General features: G+C 36.5%; 1 protein-coding gene across 5 annotated transcripts in view; it reads left to right on the top strand.

Annotated features, from left to right (window-relative positions):
• The first annotated feature begins 3,449 nt into the window (after window positions 1–3,449).
• Window positions 3,450–22,983, top strand: part of camsap1b (calmodulin regulated spectrin-associated protein 1b) — a 28,437-nt gene continuing 8,903 nt past the window's right edge. For 3 of the 5 annotated variants that reach the window (XM_058775377.1, XM_058775380.1, XM_058775375.1), the window contains exons 1-8: window positions 3,723–3,882; window positions 4,273–4,437; window positions 8,005–8,267; window positions 18,058–18,219; window positions 18,466–18,546; window positions 21,304–21,445; window positions 22,530–22,669; window positions 22,774–22,870. In XM_058775377.1, the coding sequence (XP_058631360.1) occupies window positions 3,861–3,882; window positions 4,273–4,437; window positions 8,005–8,267; window positions 18,058–18,219; window positions 18,466–18,546; window positions 21,304–21,445; window positions 22,530–22,669; window positions 22,774–22,870 (1,072 nt within the window). In that variant the 5' untranslated portion in view covers window positions 3,723–3,860. Of the gene's footprint in view, window positions 3,689–3,722; window positions 3,883–3,922; window positions 4,008–4,272; window positions 4,438–8,004; window positions 8,268–18,057; window positions 18,220–18,465; window positions 18,547–21,303; window positions 21,446–22,529; window positions 22,670–22,773; window positions 22,871–22,983 lie in introns of those variants that run through there. The other 2 variants (XM_058775378.1, XM_058775379.1) reach the window with 2 other exon arrangements.

The following is a 22,983-nucleotide window of genomic DNA, read 5'->3' as shown; positions in this document are numbered from 1 at the left end:
TGAATTAAGTAAAATCTACTTGGCTAAGTTAGGTAAAATTAGCAAAGGAAATAAGTAAAATTAACATGGCCAGTTAGAGTTTGATGAGTAATTTTTACTTGATTATTTTATGTTAAATCTGCAATACTTAAGTATTTTTCACTCAGTCATGGCTTCTAAAATGTACTCAAACGATGTAGTACTGGGAAACAACCATGCAATTAAAGCATGTGATTCACTTACAAACACGTAAGCAAGCAAGTAGACAGCTTGTTATCCTTTTAAGATAATATGTCCACTCAAAAGAATTGTTACCCAAATGAACACAGAGACCTCAATACTTGGTACACCATACACAATGACGGTGACAATCAGTGGATGGTGTTTGAGTAAGAATGGGTCATTTTGAGTAGAAAATCAACTCCAGATGTCACAAAACAGTAAGTTACTAAACCTAACAACAAAAGCAACCATAAAACAGTGTAAATATAACTAAAAACAGTGACAAATTTAACCTTTTAATTATTCATGCCCCAGTGCATGATGGGAAAACGGATCATAACTTTGATATTTACTTAAAGAATCCTTGTAAACATGACAAGTAAAATATGCTTTTAAGTTCAAACTTTAATTTCTACAAGCTTAAATTGAGTACTAATATAGAATTTACTTTAATTTTTTAATTCTTGCCTGAACTAAATTATTTAATGTAGAAATTACATTTGTTTTTATGTAGTGTTTACTTCACCAAAAAAATCATTTTTATCAGTGCATGTTCAGTTTTTTTATTCATTTATTCGGATACATTATGACACTCACAACCTCCAATATGAATATGAAATGAGTGCTAGCACTGTCTACCAACCTCATATTGCAGTTTACCTTTCTTGTACTGTGCTTTTTACAATTTATATACTATCAAATACATATTCTGCTGAGTACTCTGAACCGCAATTGTTCCGCGTGTACTGCCATTCAAATATTTGGGGTTGTTAAGATTGTTAATGTTTTTTATGTTTTTGAAAGACGTCTCTTATGCTCACCAAATCAGCATTTAATCAAAAATACATTTAAAAGTATATTATTATATATTAAAAATCCTCTGCTCTATTGTAATTAAAATGTAATTTATTCCTGTGATGGCAAAGCAGAATTTTCAGCATTGCTCCAGTCGTCAGTGTCACATGATCCTTCAGAAATCATTCTAACATGCTGATTTGGTGCACAAGAAACATTCCTTATTAATATCAATGTTGAAAACAGTTGGGATGATCAATATTTTTGTGGAAACTGTGATAAATATTTTACAGGATTATTTTGAAAAATATAAAGTTAAAAATCATCATCTGAAATTGGTGTTCAGTGTAACAATGTTAAAGTATTTATTTTACTAAAAATACTTTAATCTGTGCAATATCTGCCATAATGTCTTGTGTATACTGTATACGCAATAAAGAGATAATGCCATGATGTCAAGCTGTCTACCTGCACAAACTGGTGACAAATACGAAACAATCTAAACACATTCAATTTGTCTTGTCTACACAATTTTGACCACAACAACATTTTCAGGCTGATGGATTGTTGAAAGACAGATGATTTTCTTTTTTTCTACCTGGATGACGTTTATGCTGATGGTTCATTAAGTAAAAACTGATTCGTTTCTGAGGACAGGACCATGCACAAACAGAGCTCTATGAGATTTTGGGGATGGTTAATGCTATGCATGGGTTTTGCTGACACGTCCTGGTTGAAAGATGACGAACACCTTCTTGATACAGTACAGTGCAGAATCCTCCTCAGATAACATGAACTTCATGCAACTTAATTTATTACAAAACATCAGTATCTCTATAAAACATTAAAACAAACATCAGGATAGCATTAGGCATAATTTCCCTTCCTGAGTAGCTGGAATCTGCGTCATTACAACCTGCTCAACAGGCCTGCACACCTCATGGTATAGTAAACTACAGAATGGTTATGCTATTTTTATTTATTTACTATTTTGCAAACTCCCTGTTAAATCTCAGGCTTGAGAGATTTGGAGGCATACATTTTCTTATTAATCCAAAGATTTAGACTGCATCAGTTAAATCAGACCATCATAAAGATACATAATCCACAATGACCGCACCTCTGCATCTGCTGCATGTTCTTACAGTACACAGGGTAAAAACTACACCCAAAGTATAATGTCTTCAAATTAATAAATATTTTAAGTCAAAGGCAATGTTTTGTAGTGCTTGTAAGACTCAGAGCAGGGCAGTGCAAGGAGGTGAATGATTGCTCAATAAATGTCTTTTCAAAATGAATAATTGTTGAGGTGTGCCTTTCTAAATGAAGGAAATGGTCATTAAAAAAAAAAAAGTAAAATATAAAATAATATTTATTATTAAATATAGAATATTGAATTTTCTTGCAACATTGCAGAAATTGATCACTAATTCATTCATTTATTCTGAATAACATCTTTGTTATTAAGGAGAGGATTTGTCAGAGACCAATGGTTGGCTGCTGACAGAGAATCCTGTACATATATGAGTCCAATAAGCTGGTGGTAGAAAACCCGAGAAAAGTTTACCAGTCAAAGCACTTCTAAATATTAATATTATAAGAATACATGAATTAAAACCACACACAGACAGACACAGACACACTTATTCTGACATGTACTTATTGAAATACATAAAAGAAAAATGATCATACTCAATTTTATTATATTTTAAATGATTAAAAACTGCTGACAAATGGGTAAAACCTAGTGGTTTGAAGGCAAAGATTTGTAAAGGTTTAAAATGACAATTAAATATGTTAATTAACAGTCATCTAATGACTCTTGTTCTAAATTTTGTTGTAAATATGCCTGACAACATTTTGGAATATAAACTATTGTTAAACTGAATGACATTTTTAGTGGGTGTCTTCTGTAAATGGTAAAAATGTATGATGGTCATTATTTTTTTTACTCCGAATGAATGACATTCTAATGTGCAGAAAAATATAATTAAGCTGTATTGTACTTTTGATACTAGAAAACCCCTTTTATTCTTTGACCCATATACAAATTGGAAACTGAAACCTGTTACAGTACCTACATTTGTATATTTTACATCACTTCATAAATTCACCAGGAATCTGCAAATAATAAACTGGATTATCACAACTAACAGACCAGTAAACAACACGCTGTTTTATCAGTACTCATTATGTGTAATCTGACTTAATCCATAGGGCTGGAATGTCCATAAACTTGATAAAAAATAATACAGCAAATAATTATCGTGATATAACTAGGAAAGATCAAGAATCAGCTCAGCTCACCTCCATAAGAATTTAGCGTCATTCTATAAGCATTTCCAGTTATCTTTTAAAAACACAGGTAAACCAGGTGCGTGCTTTTCTCAACAAAACACAACATCAGGCCCAATAACAAGATTTATCTGCATAATTCTCATTCACAACAGCACATCGCCAATAATTCGCATTTTAAACTGTATTTACAGTGTTTGTTGCTGTTCTTTTGAAGTGTGGTAGTAGTGAACGCTGTAATTCTCTCAAGGGTTTGTCATTCATCCACCGACACTCACTCGTATCTGTTCGGACTAAACGTGGCCTCATGATTCCCGCCGGAGCCTTTTACCCTTTTCTCTCATTGCTCTTCCACAGATTTGCCAGAGTGGATTGTTGATAGTTTATTATCTGGAAGGTACGTGGCGGTAAATGTGGCTGTTTTCATTAATTGCTGACAAAGGGGCTGCTGTTTAGCTGCGGGTTGCTAGTCCTCATCTCATTAAGCAGCATTAGCTGTTAGCTGCTGGTAACTGTATTTCAGTCAAAACATGCAAACCAGTTTACGCGCAGGATAGCAGCTCTCACAGATGGTTAAATCTACCTCTCCATGTGAGTGTTTGAACATTTAATAAATCATTTTGGTGTTTGTTAGGTACCTGGGCGACGGCTAGCTAGTTACTTTGCATATAAACTAATCACAGGCTAGCTTATCTAGTCAGGATCCAGGCGGTCAGGTTTGTTTTGTTCAGTAGCTGTTTGTAACAAATGTACATGTCGTTTGTGTTTGGTATTTTAGTGATATTATACATTTTAGTGGGTAGTGCTGGAATAAAAGCTGCTCATGTGCTAGCTAGCTTGGACGCTAAAGAACTGAGTTATTGCTCCAAAGCCTCTGACACACACACACCGATGCTTGGCATGCAGCTTATGAAACGCCGTATGCCCTCAAAAGAGAGCCGTTAAGGTTGTTTGAAAGTGCTTTTGCTTGTGTGTTTGCAGACGGTGGTCGCAGGATGGATGCGGAGCTGGGTGCTGACAGCGCCCGCAGAAAGATGGAGGCGGCGGGCGAGGCGCTGGAGATCGTGCCGCTGGAAATGTATGATTCAGCCCGAGCCAAAATAGCGGCTAATCTGCGATGGCTGTTTGCCAAAGCCTTCGGTATCGGTGAGTTGGTTTGATTGTGTTCATGAATGAGAACAGAGAAATGGTCTTTATTTATTAAACGAGTCTGTGTGATATGTAATCAAAGACAGTTGGCTAGACAGATGTGTGGTATGCTGCTCCCCTGTGCTATTACCACCTGATACCATCTCTGTACTATGGTATTGAGCAATGATTATGGGAATGATTACCATATTCATAGTTACTTTGGCGTTGTTGTGTTACATGTCCAAAAAATGGTATTTCCATACTACTTGAGAACTGTTCTTTATGTAGTACTTAACAGGATACCGTGTTATGTACGAATGATATTTGAATAAAACCATGGTATTTTCACTCTGCCTAACCGTACAAAAAAAGGCACAGGGACATTGAACTGCACTGGGATCAGATGATAATACTGTGGAACTGTGATGGATGCTGCTTGAAGTCATTTACCAGGGTATTTACATAGTACTCCAAAGTATTTCCAAGAATACCATGATACATATCTCAACAACCATGATAGCAGCATGGTATCTTTTACTGTTTTCTTTAATTTTGTTTTTTAAACCGGAAACAAGGTTGTTACAACGCCAATATTTTTGATGCTGAAATTGAGAAATTCTTGATACCAAAATAAATTTTTTATTATTATTATTATTATTATTATTATTGAATACAGGTAAGCAGTTAGTAATACAAAAATAAGAAATTAAGAAAAAAAAAGTTTAAGTTTTCAAGTTGGTCTATCTAACAGTAGTATTCAAGAAATACTATATAAATTGAAAATAGTAATCAAATGTAAAATAAAACACTGCATTAATCTTCATTGTAAGAATTAAATAAATAAACATTGATTCTAATTAAGGCTCCTAATTAAGCTGCTACATTTTTTTTAGTACAGTACCGAGGTCTTGACTTGATACGCCAAGCTATGTAAAATATCTAAACACCATGGTGATGCTATGGTACAGAAATGGTATTGCTGGTATTTTACTCTTTATTAATTCAGTGGGCACTGATTTAGGGTTAGGGTAATTTTTTTTTTTTTTTTTTTTAAGCAGTGCACAAAACAATACCACTCAACACCTTGAGAGGTCAAGAAATGTTACATATGTATCAGTTGCATATTGCCCACAAATATTATGCCTGAAAAGACCTAATCAGCCCTATTCTTTATTGATTTGTCTAGTTGAATAATGTAAGTGTCGCTGAAGTAGCAGTCTGTGAGATTTATGGGGGAGTGCAGTTGTTTTGGGGTAGGAGGGCACCGGTCTGAGTCCACTGTTGTGGTTGTTTGACAGTCAGGATCACAAGCATTTGTCCTATCTGCAGTGCTTGCACTATTAAAATGTTGTGGATGAACAGGAAGGGTTTTCCTAATGCCAGCGACTCCCTGTCAGCAGATAAGGAGTATTCACTGTATGCAGGGCACCAAGAGTCTGTTTTGTTAGTTCTGTCCAAAGAAGTATATTATCTATGTATACGTTACGTTAAATAAAACGCTTTCCTATTTATTTGAAGTGTGCTTAATTAACATAAACACAATAGTAGTGTTTAGGGATGCCTTTAACTTGTGGTTATGCACAGTTGATAACTCCTCACTAATGAGACATAATTATTCATTCTGTAGTCAGTCAGGGTTAACAGTGTGAGCACCTGCGTATGGAAAAAGCAGTGACCAGAAGCCATAGTTGCTCCAGGTATATTTTTAGCCTCTGCTCTAGTATCAGTCACTAATGACTGTTACATATGAGCAGTGCTGTGTGTGGCCAAATTACATCAAACTTCTAATGGGTGGAACATTTTTTTTTTCACTTTTTCATGTCATGTATTCATTTAGTTTGTCATTCATTTTGCTCTTCAAGCATGTACGGATATGTAGCCTGTACCCCCTCACACAAAAAGGCACCCCGGTCTGCCATTATCAGTGACTGAAACAGAAATGTGGTGTGTAAGACTCCTGACCTCGTTTTAATGCTGAGGAAACTCTCTCTCTCTCTCTCTCTCTCTCTCTCTCTCTGCTGTTGAATGTTTAATTTTCTGAACGGTCTATGCAAGGTGTGTCAGTTTGCCGTAATAATAATATGTGTATCAAGGTAATTCATTGCATTTCTTGGAGGGTCAGATATGTGCTTGTTTGTGGGTTGAGGTTCAAGTACAGTTAGTTATCCCACCCTTATTCAGTTCTTTGTCCTTTTCCTCCCATTCTGGCTCATCTGTTATTCAGGGTATTCCCTTCATTAAAGCTGCAGTTAAAGCAGAGTTGTTTCGGCCCAGTAATTGTTGGTGATGAAGGCCAAGTTAGAAGTGGCCCAGATTTGGAGGGCTCCTTTGCATTCTGCTAATCACTGCTTTGAATGTTGTTTTGAATGTCCATTTCAGTTTCTTTTTTTAAATCTGCGATGTAGTATAAAAGCAAACGATTGCAACTGGGACCCTGTCTTCTGCATCTTCTGCTTTTGCCCTTTGGTGTAGATTTGTGAATTTTTCATGTTTAATATAGTTAACATACACTAAGATGAAATTCTGGCAACACTTTACAATAATTTACATTCATTTGTTAATATTAGTTAACTACAGTAGTTAACATGAACTAGCAAGGGTCTGTTAATATTATTCAATGGACCTGAGCTAATATGAACCAAACAAGTGTATTGCTCATTGTTAGTAATGTCAGTTAATGCATATTGTGAAGTCTTAGCGAATTCTTAACTATTATGCCTGCAGGTTTATGACCTCATAAGAATCGACAATTTATATAATTGAAATTATATATTATATGCTTAATGAATCATTTGTCACAGCACATGACCATTTAAAATGAACTAGAAATGGCTGAATAAATCAAAAGATATGTTGATCTCTTATAGGACCTAAAGTAGACACAACATTTATACATTCATATAAAAAGTCATTCATTATAATGTTCCAGCTGTATATCCCTGTGTACATGCTACGCAATGCTAATGCAGTGATTACTTTCCTGCGTCATAATTGTATAATACTTACTTACTTACTCTTTTTACTTACTATTAAGTACCATTCTTTAAACAATGCCTGCTTGTGGTAGACATACTGGTTTGGAACAAAGCAGACCGCTCCACGTGGGATATCAGAGGGGGCAGGTGTGCGCATAAACGCCTGCTGGATGATTGCACCCAGGGCCTTCACATTAATGATATGCCTCTCCTGGGGGATACCGGTGCAGAGGGTGTGGATTTATGTGAGGTGGGTGTGGACGGATGGAGCAATGACTGCCCAGACAAGGACACGTCTGGCCTTGCTTCCCTCTGTTTGAGCTTTTTGGTTGCAGCCAAACCCCAGCTGCCACAGCTCATCTGCGTCTGCACAGGAGATCTCGTGAAGAGGGTAGAGCCCTATGGCTGGCTTTTCACACCATCACGCTATTGTCTAGCACATAGTGCATTAGTTGGCAACAAAGCAAGGGATTGCTGGTAGGTTGCATCTGATGCCAGATGCAGCAGAGTTGAAGCAGCAATAATAGTTGAAAACATCCTCAGTAGGCCTATTCATCAGGGTCTTAATATCTTTATATCCTAATTTATTGTTTTCTCCTCCTCTCAGATCACATCCCAGAGGATCTGCGAGACCCTTTCTACACAGACCAGTATGACCAGGAGCACATTAAGCCCCCGGTGATCCGGTTACTGCTGTCCTGTGAGCTGTACTGTCGCGTGTGCGCCCTCATTCTCAAAGGAGACCAGGTGGCCTCTCTGCAGTCTCACCAGTCAGTCATCCAGGCCTTGTCTCGCAAAGGCATCTATGTCATGGAGGGTGATGACACGCCTGTCACCGACTCAGATCTGACCTGCCAGCCAATTAAAATGGTGCGTCAATGTTGCGTTCAAAACGTATTATGTCATTTTGTATCTTTGGATATGTTTGGAACGCTACTCATACAATTTTTGCGTATGTGTATATATGGGGTTATATATTTAATAATATGCATGATTTACATGTATTAATGAATGTAATATGTTTATATACAAACATGTTACCATTCAAAAGTTTAGCATTAGTAAGAAAAAAAAAGAACAAAGAAATTAATGCTTTTATTCAGCAAGAACACATGAAAATGCCCATATAAAAACTCAATAAGTAAATTTTATTTTTGGGGTTGGCTATGATACATTTACATGATATACAGTTCTCTTTTCACCCTCTGCCTGAAACACTTTGTTCCTGTCACTTTAAAGCCCACCTTTTCGCAAAAGCCCAGTCTGCGCTGATTGGTCAGCTTGTCCAGTCTGTTGTGAACGGTTGGCTGCTTGGAGTGTGTGTTGGACATGTAACGGCCCTTACCATAATTGGGTTTCAGCTCCCAAGGCTTCATGAACGGCTGTAAACAGTATTATGTCTATGATAACTATGGCATCAGTATTGAAGGTTGATACAGTGTGTTACCTCACAGGAAAAAAAGAAAAAAAACCTTGGGTCTCCTTGACATAGAAAAATCACTTACTTAACTGTACTTTGTGGGCAGGCCAAAGCAGCCAGTAGTTGGGCATTATGTATATGTGTAACGTGGTGATGTAAGTCACTGGTAAAAGTTGAATTTCAAATTTAATGCTGTTCTTGTGAACTTTCTATTAAACAAAGAATCCTGAAAAAATATCACAAAAAATATTAAGCATCACAGCCATTTCCAACATTTTTGAAAGCTTTAGGGATCCACCGAAATAAAAATTCTGGGCCGAAACAGAAAATTCTGGATGCACTTGGCTGAAAACTGAAACGGAAAATGCTTTGCAATAGTTATTTATTATTTTATTAAATAAAAGTAATTTTGTAAGACTTTTTAATTTAACTCAATTTTAATGATGCTGAATTAAACAAAAAAAAAAAACACAAGCCAATAAAATAAGCAGTTTTATTGAAAGTAACACAAGTGTACAGAAAATATATCAATATTTTATTTGATTAAATTCAATGCTATATATATATATATATATTTTTTTTTTTTTACTACTTATCCAAATAATGTATAGTCCTTGCTGTTATTATCAGTGCTTGTGAGCAGAGCAGCATATATTTTTGGATCATATTTTTGGACGTTTTTCTCTTTCGGCTGAAAATTGCAGGAAAATTCGGTGGATCCCTAATTAGCTTTGCCATTACACAAAAATAAATTACATTTTAAATATTTTGAAATAGAAAAGTTATTTTAAATTGTAGGGTTGTTCCGATTCCGATACTAGAATCGGAAATTCCACCGATACCACAAAAAATTCTGGCATCGGTATCGGCGAGTACTTGAACCCATGTACCGATCCGATACCATTTTCTTAAACAAGACCTATAGTTATGCGCGCTAGCTTTGCTTAACGCTGCAAATAGGAAATCAATTCTTCTTCGCTGCTCAGAATGCAAACACAGGAAGCTGTGCTGTGTTGCCACAAGCAACCACTATTTAGAGCAGCGAAGAAGAAATACAAACGTGCTAGCACATTGCCAGTAAATCACTTGCATATGCGACTAAATCTTCACCCTGGGCTACTAAATGATGTCTAATATTAGCCACTGGCTGATAAATAATCAGATTTTACTCGCCAGTGTGTGAGTTGGAGGCTATGTATAAGTTTAGCACAGATATATTGTCACTCGCCGAACACTCTGACTGAGCGCTTCAGAGTTTCCCTCTCCGTCAAGCTATCTATTTTTCAGTTCATCTGAATGAATGCGCAGCGCACCTGTATTTGACGTACCGTAAGCTCTAGTGTGAAGCAGACAACTCACCGTCGCTTTGCTTTTTTTCTCAAACGCAGAGAGAGAGAGAGTCTTTTACATGTAGCGCGTCAATTCCGAATGGTATGTAAACGATATTCTTTGTTGTATTTTTCTGTCAAAATAACAGAGTTCCTTTGGAATTCTAACTGCCGGGTTCTCCGGTAGTAGGCGGAGCTAATGAGCAAACGACAATCTCATTGGCTGGCGCTCACCTATTATCGTCCCTGTTTTGATTTCAGCCAATCAGTTCGAGCCAATGCAGACAACGTGATTAATATTCATGAATCCAGCAGCTCGTTAATCCTTAGTGCATTTATATTGTTCTTAGTAGAATTCATAGTATGATTATTATTATCTTATCAGTATTATTGATAGTTTTCCCCCCATTTTTACAGAAACACTGAATGATCAAAAAAGCACCACCACCCTTTTTCCCTAAGTTCAGTTAAAATGACTAATATGCATTCATACATGGTTACCAAGTTTTAATTCTAATTGCTAAAGTTCTATCGTTAAATAATACTTGATTATCATAATATATTTATAATGCTTGACTGACTGATGTTAAGAGTGTACTTTTTTCCAAACATTATATATTATATTTTTTGTTTACTCGCCAGACTATCTATCTATGGTGAAGCGCACCGTAAAATAATTGTATGTATCAATTCATACAGGGCTAGTAAGTATAGCTGTATAACCAGATACACAGTATCGGATCAGTACTCGGTATCGGCCGATACCCTGAGCCTAGGTATCGGAATCGGTATCGGGAAGGGAAAAAGGGTATCGGAACATCTCTATTAAATTGTAATAATATTTCACACTAATACTTTTTTTTTTTTTTTTTAACTTTATTTTTGATAAAATAAATTCAGCTTTGGTGTGTGTGTAAGAGATGTCCTTCAAAAACAATTTAAAAGTCTCACTGACCCAAACCTTTTGATGTTTGAAATGGTTTTTGTACACTGCCATGGGTCAAAAGATCCCTACCCCCATATGTCTGATATTCTGCTGCCAAGATACAGCAGGAGTCCCGTATGGACCTCAGTACTCAGCTCCCGGTCAAAAGAGCCCATCCCCAACTCTCTATGATATTCTGCTGTCAAGATATGGTTGAGTCATATTACGGTGTGATTTCTAGGTTGTTTTAAGTTGCTGCTAGGGTGTCCTGGGAGGTTTGAAGGTAGTTGCTTACAGCCCCAGTTCTAAAGGCATTATTTGATACAAAAACTAGTAATAGCAAGCAACCCTCTCCTCAGTAAGCTACGTGCTTTGAAGCATCATTCGCATGCATTGCACAAGCACCAGCGTTTTATCTGGAGGAAGAAATAATAGTGATGGTTGTCTTAGCAAGCACTAATTACAGTCCAAATCCAGACAAAGGAAAAAAAGCAAGTGTGACATGGAATCTGTGGTTTGCAGAGCTCTTCCTGTTGCAGATATCTACTGCACTGACAGGAGAAAGCTGCTATTGTTGGCATATCCAGTGTGTGTTTTTTCCCTTCATGTATAACCACTACAATCACCTGTCCAAACAATTAGTGAGATCAGTGCTTGAGCTAAAGAAGCACAGACGGAGTGGATTTCATTGATTCACAGCCGTGTTATTTCAGCCAGTGGTGTGCCTTCTCCATTGAATGGCAATCACTGATGTTGGTGAATCAGCATTGTACACTCACTCGTGCTTTTATCACTTCAAATGCAAATCTTTGTGGTCGAGCCCACACCCTGTACAGAGCTTAGTACGGTCTGATCCACACAAACCTGTTAGACTGAACAGAATGGCTTTGTGAGGTGTGTAGGTACAGCTTAATGACTTTAAAATGTAGAGGTGTAATTTTTTTGCTTTGAAGCACTCTAAACTCAGACATCAGTGCTACATGCATGCATTTTCGGAGTGGAGTACTAAAGAAAGTCAAAATGAGTTTCACGCCTTTATGACATGAAGTGATATTTTTAATATGGTTTAATTTATTGTGTGCTATGTGAAGGATTTGTATATACTGTACTATGAAAATAAATGTTTAGCATCCTATTTAGTTGCCCCCTGGCGTAGATGCTTCTGTGTTTATTTGGACTTTAGGGGGCATACTATTTTAAAGTCTCATGGTAATCTCTTTATTCTCTGTTACATCTCGTGACGTGAATGTTTTATGCCATTTTGACTGACCACTAAATCCTGTTGTGTAACTGCACACATAGGCAAAGTTTGGAATGGAATACTACCTACTTCATTGTACACTAACATTCATAAGTTTGGAGTTAATTTATTTTTTTGAAAGAAATGAATGCTTTTACTCATCAGGGATACATTAAATAAATCAAAAGTGACAGTAAAGACTGATCAAAGAATCCTGAAAAATGGATCACTGTTTCCTCAAACATACTAAGCAGCACGATTGTTTTAACTTTTATAATAACATGTTTCTTGAGCACCAAATCAGCATATTTTAATTGTTTCTGAAGGAACATGTGAGACTGGAGTAATGGCTGCTGAAAATTCAGCTTTACCATCACAGGAATATGTTCATATAGAAAATGGCAGTATTTTTGATAATAAATGCAGCTTTGGTGAGCACAAAAGATGTTTTTCAAAAGCATAAAAAAAAAATCTTACCGACACCACACATTTGAATGGTAGTGTAATTGCTTTCTGCTTTAAAATAGTGTGAGACAGAACACATTATGCAGTGATACACATTTCAAACATATGTGTACTAGATAACTTGCTTAAATTGCATGTGTAATTCAGCAAAGTGTATTTGCAGTTTCAGGTATTTTGATCAAATAATGAGGATTTAAAAAAAAAAATCATGGCTGATATTACTTCTGGTTCACTTGTAAGATACCGGTTCATTGGTCAAGTTGAGAGTATTGCATTGTGGGGCAAAGTTTCCTCTGGTTCTCCACCTTGTTCCTGCTCCCCATGATGCTTTTTGGCAGTATTGTCTGTTACTATTTAAAACCCCCAGCAAGGTTCATTGTATAAACACAATAATAATAATTTCCCAAAAACAATCACCAAATTACAATGAGGTGATATTATTGTACTCACCCTTCAACCATTGGACATTAAAAGGAAATTTAAAAAATGTAAAAGCATTAACAAGACTTTGAATAACCTCTAAAGCTTGAATCTGTTTGAACAATATTACGGAATTATGTTAAATATCACTGTAGTAAGTTGTCTGTATTATGTTACATATGTAACAATTAAATTTTACAGCATCAATGCAAAAACAAACCTAGGAAAAGACGTGAGGATTTGGGGGGGGGAAATGAGGGATTCCCAGTACATTCCATCGGGAGAGCACACTGCATATGCACTGTGTTTGTTGTCTTTTTTCATATAGTTACAACAGAAGGAAGGAAAATAGAAAGTAATCAGGAGGTAAAGAATGCAGCGGACTGAAAAGAGCACTTGCCAAATATTCTTGTTATACCGGGTCACGTTAACATATCAAGTGTCACATTATTTTCAATTCGATTCAATTCAAGTTTATTTGTATAGCGCTTTTTACTATACAATCGTTGCAAAGCAGCTTTACAGGAAATTAAGTTTCTACTATACACATACACATATATACATATATACATATATACATGCATACACACATACACATGTGAAGAAGAAACCCAATATATTTAAGTTATGACAGACTTAATTGGTAATTGTGTATGTTGTCTGAGGGTTGGCATCCTCCGTGGTCCTCTGAGGGGTTGCCATCATCTCTTCTCAGGTGTTTGGTCCTCTCGGATCTTTTTAAGGGTTGGATCCAGACTGACGCTTCAGTAATTCCTAGAATCAGAGAAACAGATAGAGACGTAATTAGCGTAGCTGCTGTTCTATTCAAGCAAAAATGATTTGTTCAACCCAATCTAAAGAATTATAATGTACATTTGATTAGATATAAATGCAGTACAAGATTATTATGTGAATGCTTGGCTAAAGAGATGTGTCTTTAATCTAGATTTAAACAGAGAGGGTGTGTCTGAACCCCGAACGTTATCAGGAAGGCTATTCCAGAGTTTGGGTGCCAAATGTGAAAAAGCTCTACCTCCTTTAGTGGACTTTGCTATCCTAGGTACTACCAAAAGTCCAGAATTTTGCGACCTTAGGGAGCGGGTTGGATTGTAGCATGGTAGAAGACTAGTTAGGTACGCAGGAGATAAACCATTTAGTGCCTTATAGGCAAGTAATAGTATTTTGTAATTGATCTGGAACTTAATAGGTAGCCAGTGCAGAGACTGTAAAATTGGGGTAATATGATCATATTTTCTTGACCTGGTAAGGACTCTAGCTGCTGCATTTTGGACTATCTGTAGCTTGTTTATTGAAGATGCCGGACAACCACCTAACAGTGCATTACAATAGTCCAGTCTAGAGGTCATGAATGCATGAACTAGCTTTTCAGCATCTGAAACGGGTAGCATGTTTCGAAGCTTGGCAATGTTTCTAAGATGGAAGAATGCTGTTTTTGTAACATGGAAAATATGATTTTCAAAGGACAAGTTGCTGTCTAATATAACACCCAGATTTTTGACTGTAGAGGAAGTAACAGTACATCCGTCTAGTTGCAAATTGTAATCCAAGAGATTCTGAGTACTGTTTTTTGTTCCAATAAGTAATATCTCGGTCTTATCCGAATTTAATAGGAGGAAATTATTGGTCATCCAATCTTTTACATTTTTACCACAATCTATTAGCTTAGATAGTTCAGAAGTTTCATCTGGTCTTGTTGAGATATATAGTTGAGTATCATCAGCATAACAATGAAAACTAATCCCGTATTTTCTAATAATATCACCAAGGGGCAACATGTATATTGAAAATAGCAGAGGACCTAGGACAGATCCTTGTGGTACTCCATACTTTACTGGTGATAGTTGAGATGGCTCCCCGTTTAAAAAAAACAAAGTGGTAGCGATCGGATAGGTAGGATCTAAACCATTATAAAGCCTGCCCTTGAATACCCGTATAGTTTTGTAATCAATCTATGAGTATGTCATGATCTATAGTGTCGAACGCAGCACTAAGATCAAGTAAAACTAGCAATGAGGTGCAGCCTTGGTCTGACGCAAGAAGCAAGTCATTTGTAATTATTATTATTCTCTTGAAGTCTGAAAATAGAATTTTAAGGATGGATAAAGATTACTTGTAGCGCAACCTTATGATTTAAATTATTGTTTACCGGAAATGCCTTCCATAATTTAAAATGCAGTAGACTCGTTAGGAAAAAGGTGGGTAATCCACATATTGGCAAATGTAGTTGGTCATGTGTTTATTACATGCAGGTTGCATACTGTGCACCGTAGACATACTGCATAAATGGTAGAAGTGTGATACTGTGCTTTTCTGCTTTAGTCCTATGTTTATCTGAGTCCAAAGCTCTTCACGTTCCAGTCTTCTGGTTTATGCTTGTCAGACGTTTTGCATGCATATCTGGGAAAAACACTCTTTGGAAGTTTGCTGACACTATTGCCTTGAGTCAGGGATCAATCTGCTGTGATTGTGCTGACGTACTGTGAGCCCGTATGAACAAGTCACTGGTTGACTGGTGTTAGGATTGCTATGGTAACTGGGTGGGCTTTGTATAACAGTTCATATTCTCAGACTAAGACTAAATGTTGAAATGCTTGGTGTACTTTGTAATAGATTTAAATCATGAGGTAGTGTTCAGGATTGTAGCCAGCATGATGAAAGTTACATAAAGGGTTTTACATTTCATGACACATGTGAAATATTATGTGATTTACTTCATCTTGACTGTGCTTTGTTTTGGCAGATTTACTGAGCTTGGTGCTTTGTTATTAAGAGCAGTATGACCTTCTTTGGGCTAAATAGGATGAAATTATTCCCACAGAGTCGTGTGCACATTTTTACCTTTCTTAGTGAGCTCCTTGAAACATTAGGGCTATCTGAGTATAAGGACGTTTCTTTTACTAGCTCATAAAGTACAGTATTTGTCAATGTCCTGTTAAAAAAAAAAAAAAAGTATAGTATAGTAAATTATACTATAGATATTATAATATAGAAAAAGTATAGATTTGTTTATTGTAATTTTACAAAACTATATTGATTCTTAAATCCCAATAATCGATTATTCTAGCCTGTTTTCAGTTGTTGAATGGAATGTTGTAGCGCGCCTCCCATCCAATAAATCGCAATAAGCTTTGTGCTTGTGCAAAGTCTCAGATTTCAAATTCTGCCCATTTTATTACAATATTCAAAAATAAAAATAAAGAGCGTTTTGGCACTGTTTAATGTAGAGTGACAGAGCACCTCAGTTCAAGAGAAGCGGCAGCGCAAAGAGCACATGAACTGATCATCTCCTTTGCTTTAATACCAGTCACAGTCCGAAACAAACATGAATGAACATCCAAAGGTGTTACAAGAAAGAGTACAACTTCCCAAAATCCTTTTCCTGTCTCATGTAATCACTCAATCAGTGTTTCAACCACGGAAAGATGTTAGTGTAACAGCTTGTAAATATGTCACGTAACATCACATTTACCTCCGAAGGAAAAAAAAAGAAAAGAAAAAAAAAAGGTGACCATAAACTCATTAGTCAGCTAGAAAAATTAATTCTAGAGTGGAGCATTTTGGTAAATATATGCGCCATATAACACATTCATTATAATTTTTTTTACTGTTCTTCAATATTTAATTTGAATAAATCCGTCAAATTTATCACAGCCACCATTTAAATGTTTATTTAAAAAATGAATTGGAGTAGAAATAGTTATGTAACTGTAAAATTAGTATTATAACTTAAACTTAATTGAGTGTAATTTAAGTGATTGTAAACAAATCAGGTAATTTTAACCTTCAATATTATAGTACTTAGGGCTGTCGCGATAACCGCAATATCGCAATACCGCGCTATTGACGAGCATAACCGCAGAGGAATGTTTTCAGTGTTTTCTTTTTCGTAAGGTTACGCCCTTCTTGTTTTACACTTCGTGCATGTGTACTGAATATTAGCAATGATAACAATGTGTTCCATGCTGATTTGCACAGAGGCTCAGTAAATTTGCACTTAACAAGCCTAAACAGACAGCGAATGAGAGAGAGATCGACTGATCGCGTGCGATTACCTGCTTCTGTCCTTCAGGCTGAGTCATGTATATCTGTGAAAACAGGTTGTCATGTCCAAGGAAAGCAAATCTGTCTTAGCATCCGACGCTCTGCTGGTCAGCTGAGCCTTTAAAAGTGGCGCTCAAAGTAAAGTCTCTTGTCAGTCAGATTCGAGGATCAGAACTAACTGTTATATATATATATATATATGCTAACAATATACTAATGATCTTAATGTCAGGTTTATGTTTTGTTATGTGGACCATTATTTTGTCATTCTCTTCTGTTTACTTCACTTCCTGTTTCAACGCGATTTAGTTTCGGTTCCATATATATATATATATATATATATAATACCGCATACTATTGAGCCACTCAAAATGACCGCAAGGGAAATTCCTTAACCGCGACAGCCCTAATAGTACTGTTGTACGAACTGACTCTCATGTTTATTTTACCTTGTGAAAGTTTGCTATGTACTGTACCTGATATATCCAAACTAATCAATTTAGAATCAAATTGTAATCGAAAGTATGAATCAAAATCAGATTGAGTGCTGAAATTTGTCAAAACCAAGCCCTAGATATTATAACTGATGATAATAATGTTTTATTTATTTGTAGTATTTATTAAAAAAGTAAAATAAAACTACAACAAATGCTACTTGTGATGTAATGTTTAGTGTCACAATACTACATTTTCATCACATTTATTTGTCAAAATTGTTTTTTAAAATGTAACATGTTCTTGTTCGTTATGCTGCATTTAATAGAGTAGTGTGACATTTCTTTCTCTGTTGTGTGGCACAGAGTTCCCACATCCCCATGATTGATGCTTTGATGATGGCCTACACCGTGGAGATGATCAGCATTGAGAAGGTTGTGACCTGCGTGAAGCGTTTCTCCACATTCAGTGCCTCCAAGGAGCTCCCCTTTGACCTTGAGGATGCTATGGTCTTCTGGATCAACAAGGTGTGTGTCTTTGGAACAGTACACTTATAAAGGTTATGTTTGAATAAACCATTGTGTGTTACATGATGTACTAATAGCTTACTTGCATTTGTCTAGTCCTGTAGGGGACTTTCAGTGCCTGGCCAGAGCATGTCTCTTCATGCTGGCATGGAGATTTCTGCCAGCACTTTCAAAAGAAAACTTTATAAACCTCAGATGTTCATTATGAATTCTTTGTGTCATAAAAATCCCTTCTTTGTGTTGCAGGTGAATCTGAAAATGAGGGAGATCACCGAGAAGGAACACAAATCAAAACAACATCTGCTGGAATCTCCAAGTCATCAGAAGGTACCAGAAATCCCAGCACAAGTGTTTCACACATGCATTGTAAAACTCTGATTCTTGAGTGCTGTTTAGACCTGGTTTTTCACATCTGTCTCCTGTAAATGTGGTTGTATCTGTCTAGAAAACATCATTCAAACTGTTCTGGAGGAAAAGAGTTCCATTTGGGCATTTACAGAAAACTTTGTAATAATAATAAATGACTTTTTATACACATGTTGATATGTAATCACAAAATTTGGGCCAGATTGTACAGCCCTGCAATCAAGCACAGCAAACCTGGACTTGTTTTCTCAATCGCATTTGAAATCGCAGTCACAATTTTTATCCCCCCTCCCAAAAAAACACAGTTTGATATTTTTACCCTCCCAAAATCGTGCAGTCTTTAATTTTTAAGTGTTAAGACACAGAATTGGCCGACCACTTGATGGGGTCAAATGCAACAGGTGTTACTACCAGGTGTAAACAAGATCATAAACAGGTGTGAACTGAAATGGCAAGACTCACATCTGAATAGATGGTACTAATGTGACAACAGCCTTATGGAAATGATCTAATATCTTCAGTGGCATCACTCCTTCTGTTTCTCCTCTAACCTCATAGCAGGGTCACATCTGTCTGCTCTTTTCTCCCCTGACCTTACATCCTCTCTGCTCCTCTTCCCGTCTCTTTCCCTTTAACCTCCTCCCTCGCTACTGGGATAGTCTCCCTCAAAATGGTATTGGAAACTAGTACCTGTAAGTTGGCTGTGAGTGCTTCCTCTCCACTGCACGAGTAGTATGTGTCAATCCCAACGTACGCCATCACCACTCAGGCCACGCTTTTATCTAATCAGTGCACACTGGGAGACGCTTGTCCAGTGGCTCACGCTGTAATCGCAAAAATGATCTGCCTTTCACCCTTTGAGCACATGCAGTTATGAGCTAACACATGCCGCTGCGCGTACTTGTGTGTGTGTATCTGTGTGAGCGTCTGTGTGTGTTTGAGTCTCTAACTTCAGCTTTCATCTTCTAATTTCTTGCAGTTATTTCCATCTTCCTTGTTCTGTCTGTCTCTCTGACATGTGGTCCTTCAGCCTGATCTTATGTTTGTACTGGCCCATTGCATGCTGGAGTCTGTTGGGGTTTCACAAACGGCACAGAGATCCTCTCACTCCATTCTGCTGCTTCTTTACCTTTAGATATGCTTTCTAACTTTCACTGTGTCCTGTCTGAAACCTAGACTTGGTGACTGTTAGGACTGCACAATTGATTGAGTACATTCATAAAATTATGATTATGGCTGCCATAATCAGTGTGTAGAGGGCTTTTGTGTAGTGGTAGACTGGTGTATATATAGGCCAATATTTGGCTTTATTATTTTTTTAATTATCGGCATTGCCAGATACCTTTTCCCCCTCTGGCTGATAGTTGAAAATGGGACTTTTATTTTGGCTGGGCCTAAGTGCAGATGCATAGGAGCACCCATTCTCTTTCTACAGTAGTGTGCTGCCATCGTTTTGTCTAGTCAAACAAATTGAAGTGCTGTAATACTTTTTTCATACATATACCTCTGTGCATGATTCAGTCTGCGGGGAAATAAAATAGCATATAGCCCAGCTATGTTTATAATGTTTACAATGTTTCCCTTTATTTGCTCGGTATTTCTGAATTTAATAAAATGCGATTTAGACTCTACTTATGTTTGTTGGGTTTATTCGCACAAATTTTTATTTTATTTTATATGTATAGCATATTTTTAACCGTGCAACAAACATCGTTTAAATTTCATTGCAGAAATTATGCATCTGTTATTTACTAAATTTAAATGTAAATATACATTGGCTTTATATTGGCCATCGGCTACTCTGCTTTAAGATATCAACATTGGCCATCAATAAATCTGTATCAGTCAACCACTACTTTTGCGAATTGCATGTTCTTTAGGTTTCTATTTTTCTTTTTCTTTTAGTTTATGAAGGTGTATTATGCAACAATGTTGTGCATATTCATAAGACTGTAAAATTGTAGTCCTTTATGTATCAACAGTGTGTCAGTGTTTCTCGCTCTGATCTTGTGATTCGTATCCTTAGCTTTTGTTGAGTTATTTGTGTTGTGGCTAATCAATGTTCTCTTGTGTTGTTGCTGAAAGGAGCAGTTTACCCAAACATAAAAATTGTATCTTTTAATCCCCATGATTTTGTTCCAAACTCATATAATTTCCTTTTTCTATGGAACACAAGGAGTAGTTGTGAAGAATATTCAAACTGCTCTCGACTGCACAACAAAAGTGAATGAGAACTGGGCCTGGACTTTTAGAGCTACAGTGGAGCAGATGATTTTAATTTAGTCTAATTTTGTTTTAGTGCGACGGTTGTATTGATTTATGGTGTCTTTTTTTTTTTTTTTTTTTTTTTTGTGACTTGACAGCTCTGGTCCCTTTTCTCTTTCATTATTAAAAAAATGAGCAGCTTGGACATTCTGCTAAACATCTCTTTTTGTCTTCCTTGGAACAATATGAGGATTAGTGAATAATGCCAATTTAGTTTTTTGGGTGAATTATTCCTTTTAGTTGTCTTATAGTTTAATTCCCCTATGTTAAATCCCTTTCTAGTTTATTTAGATCAGCAAATATTCTTACAAATACAAAGCCTCAATGATAAAATATATTTCTCTTGCCTACACAGTGCCAGTGCCATATACCAAAGGTCACTTTTTTTTTTTTTTAAATACAGCCTGTTGTGGATGTTTTTGACAGTTTGGCTTCCTCTCATGTCACCTGCAGGTACGGTATCGACGGGATCATGCCTCAGGTAGACAGCTGCCCTACTTCCCCCTGCTGGAGGACCTGATCAGGGATGTGTGTGATGGTGCTGCACTGCTGACCGTGGTCCATTACTACTGCCCAGACCTGATGAAGCTTGATGGTAGAGTGAAATAACCCTAGAGATACTATGCTAGTTAGCTAGTCTAAAGAAAGCCATGTGTGTAATCTTTTCACTGCTTGTAGCACCAAACCTAATCAGGTTTCCCAAACACTCCTACGGCCTCCTTCACCCCACCCCAGAGTTACGTCATAGCTTCAGACGGTTGTTGCTATGTAAGGCAGCTCAAACAAACAAGACATGTTTTGAAGGCGCCACAGTGCTTACATTCTTTGGAAAATCATACGAATGGTTTGCTTACAGTTGTTTGCTGCACATTTAGCTGGGAAAGGAGAAAGTATTTTAACACACTTCCCCTTAAGCCGGATGCTTTACTTCATTTTAATCCTGTTAAGCCTAAAATAACTAACTAACTAATAAAAATCAAATTATTTTGAAATGGAACATTGTACTGAACCTTCAGACAAAATATATTTAAAAAAACTGAAGAAAAGTGTTTTTTTTTAATATCTGAATATCATATTTGATACATCAGACATCAGGCAGTTATTGCTCACATAGTATGATGTAGGAGGGGAACTTGAGGAGGGGAAAAAAACATTCAGAGAGTCAAACTGAGCAAATGTATTTTGGTGCAGTATCTCCCAATAATATTTCTTTGTAAGATGATATTTAATTGCTTAGTTTAATGATCAAAGCTATGCCGTTGTCACCTTGAAATATTACTAACACTGTAAAAGTTATACTTATGTTTACTTTATAAAAATCAATACAAATTTCAGCTTTCCACAACATTGATCATGTTGATAATTTAGAGGCCCTAGAAATGTGCATATCTCATATACTGTAATACAGTAGGTTTTATATGCTTAATTTCTAGGGTTTTATTGGTTTGCTTTCTTATACTTTTGATTGATTTGTAGTTTTATTCCCTTGGTGCTTCACTGCACATTGCCTCTTGAGCTAAGTAAATATTCTGTGAAATGTTCTTTTCTGATATTTCAACTCCCAAGCAAATATTGACCTCTTTTGGATTCAGCCCTTGATTTAGCGTTCATGAATGTCAGAGGCTGTATGCCTCAGGATAGCTTTTTTTTGCTAACTTTGTGTTTTCTGTTATCTACAGATATCTGCTTGAAAGAGGTGACCTCAATAGCAGACAGCCTTTATAATATCCAGCTGCTGAAAGAGTTCGCCAATGAGTACCTTAACAAAAGCTTTTATTTGACTCTAGAGGACATGTTGTACGCACCTCCTGTGCTCAAGGTAAGTTATTCAGTTATGTATAATATCTGTCTTGTCATTAACAGGATGTTTCATTTCCGCACAGATCTGTTCTTGATTCTCTCGCTGTTCATATTCTTCTGCAGCACAATGTCATGGTATTTATAGCAGAGCTCTTCTGGTGGTTTGAGATCGTCAAGCCTGAATTTGTCCAGCCGAGAGATGTTCAGGAATTTAAAGATGGTGAAGAAATTTTTTTTTTGGCAGTAAATTTGTCATACTGTTGAGTGAAGGGGCTTAAATTTGTTAATTTTGAATTTTAAAGTTTTATTGGCTTTACAATACAAAACTTAAAA

The sequence above is a fragment of the Onychostoma macrolepis genome, chromosome 05, assembly GCF_012432095.1.
Source record: "Onychostoma macrolepis isolate SWU-2019 chromosome 05, ASM1243209v1, whole genome shotgun sequence".
Taxonomy (NCBI): Eukaryota; Metazoa; Chordata; class Actinopteri; order Cypriniformes; family Cyprinidae; genus Onychostoma; species Onychostoma macrolepis.
Note: the sequence above shows the minus strand (reverse complement) of the source record. Positions and strands in the feature narration are given on the sequence as shown.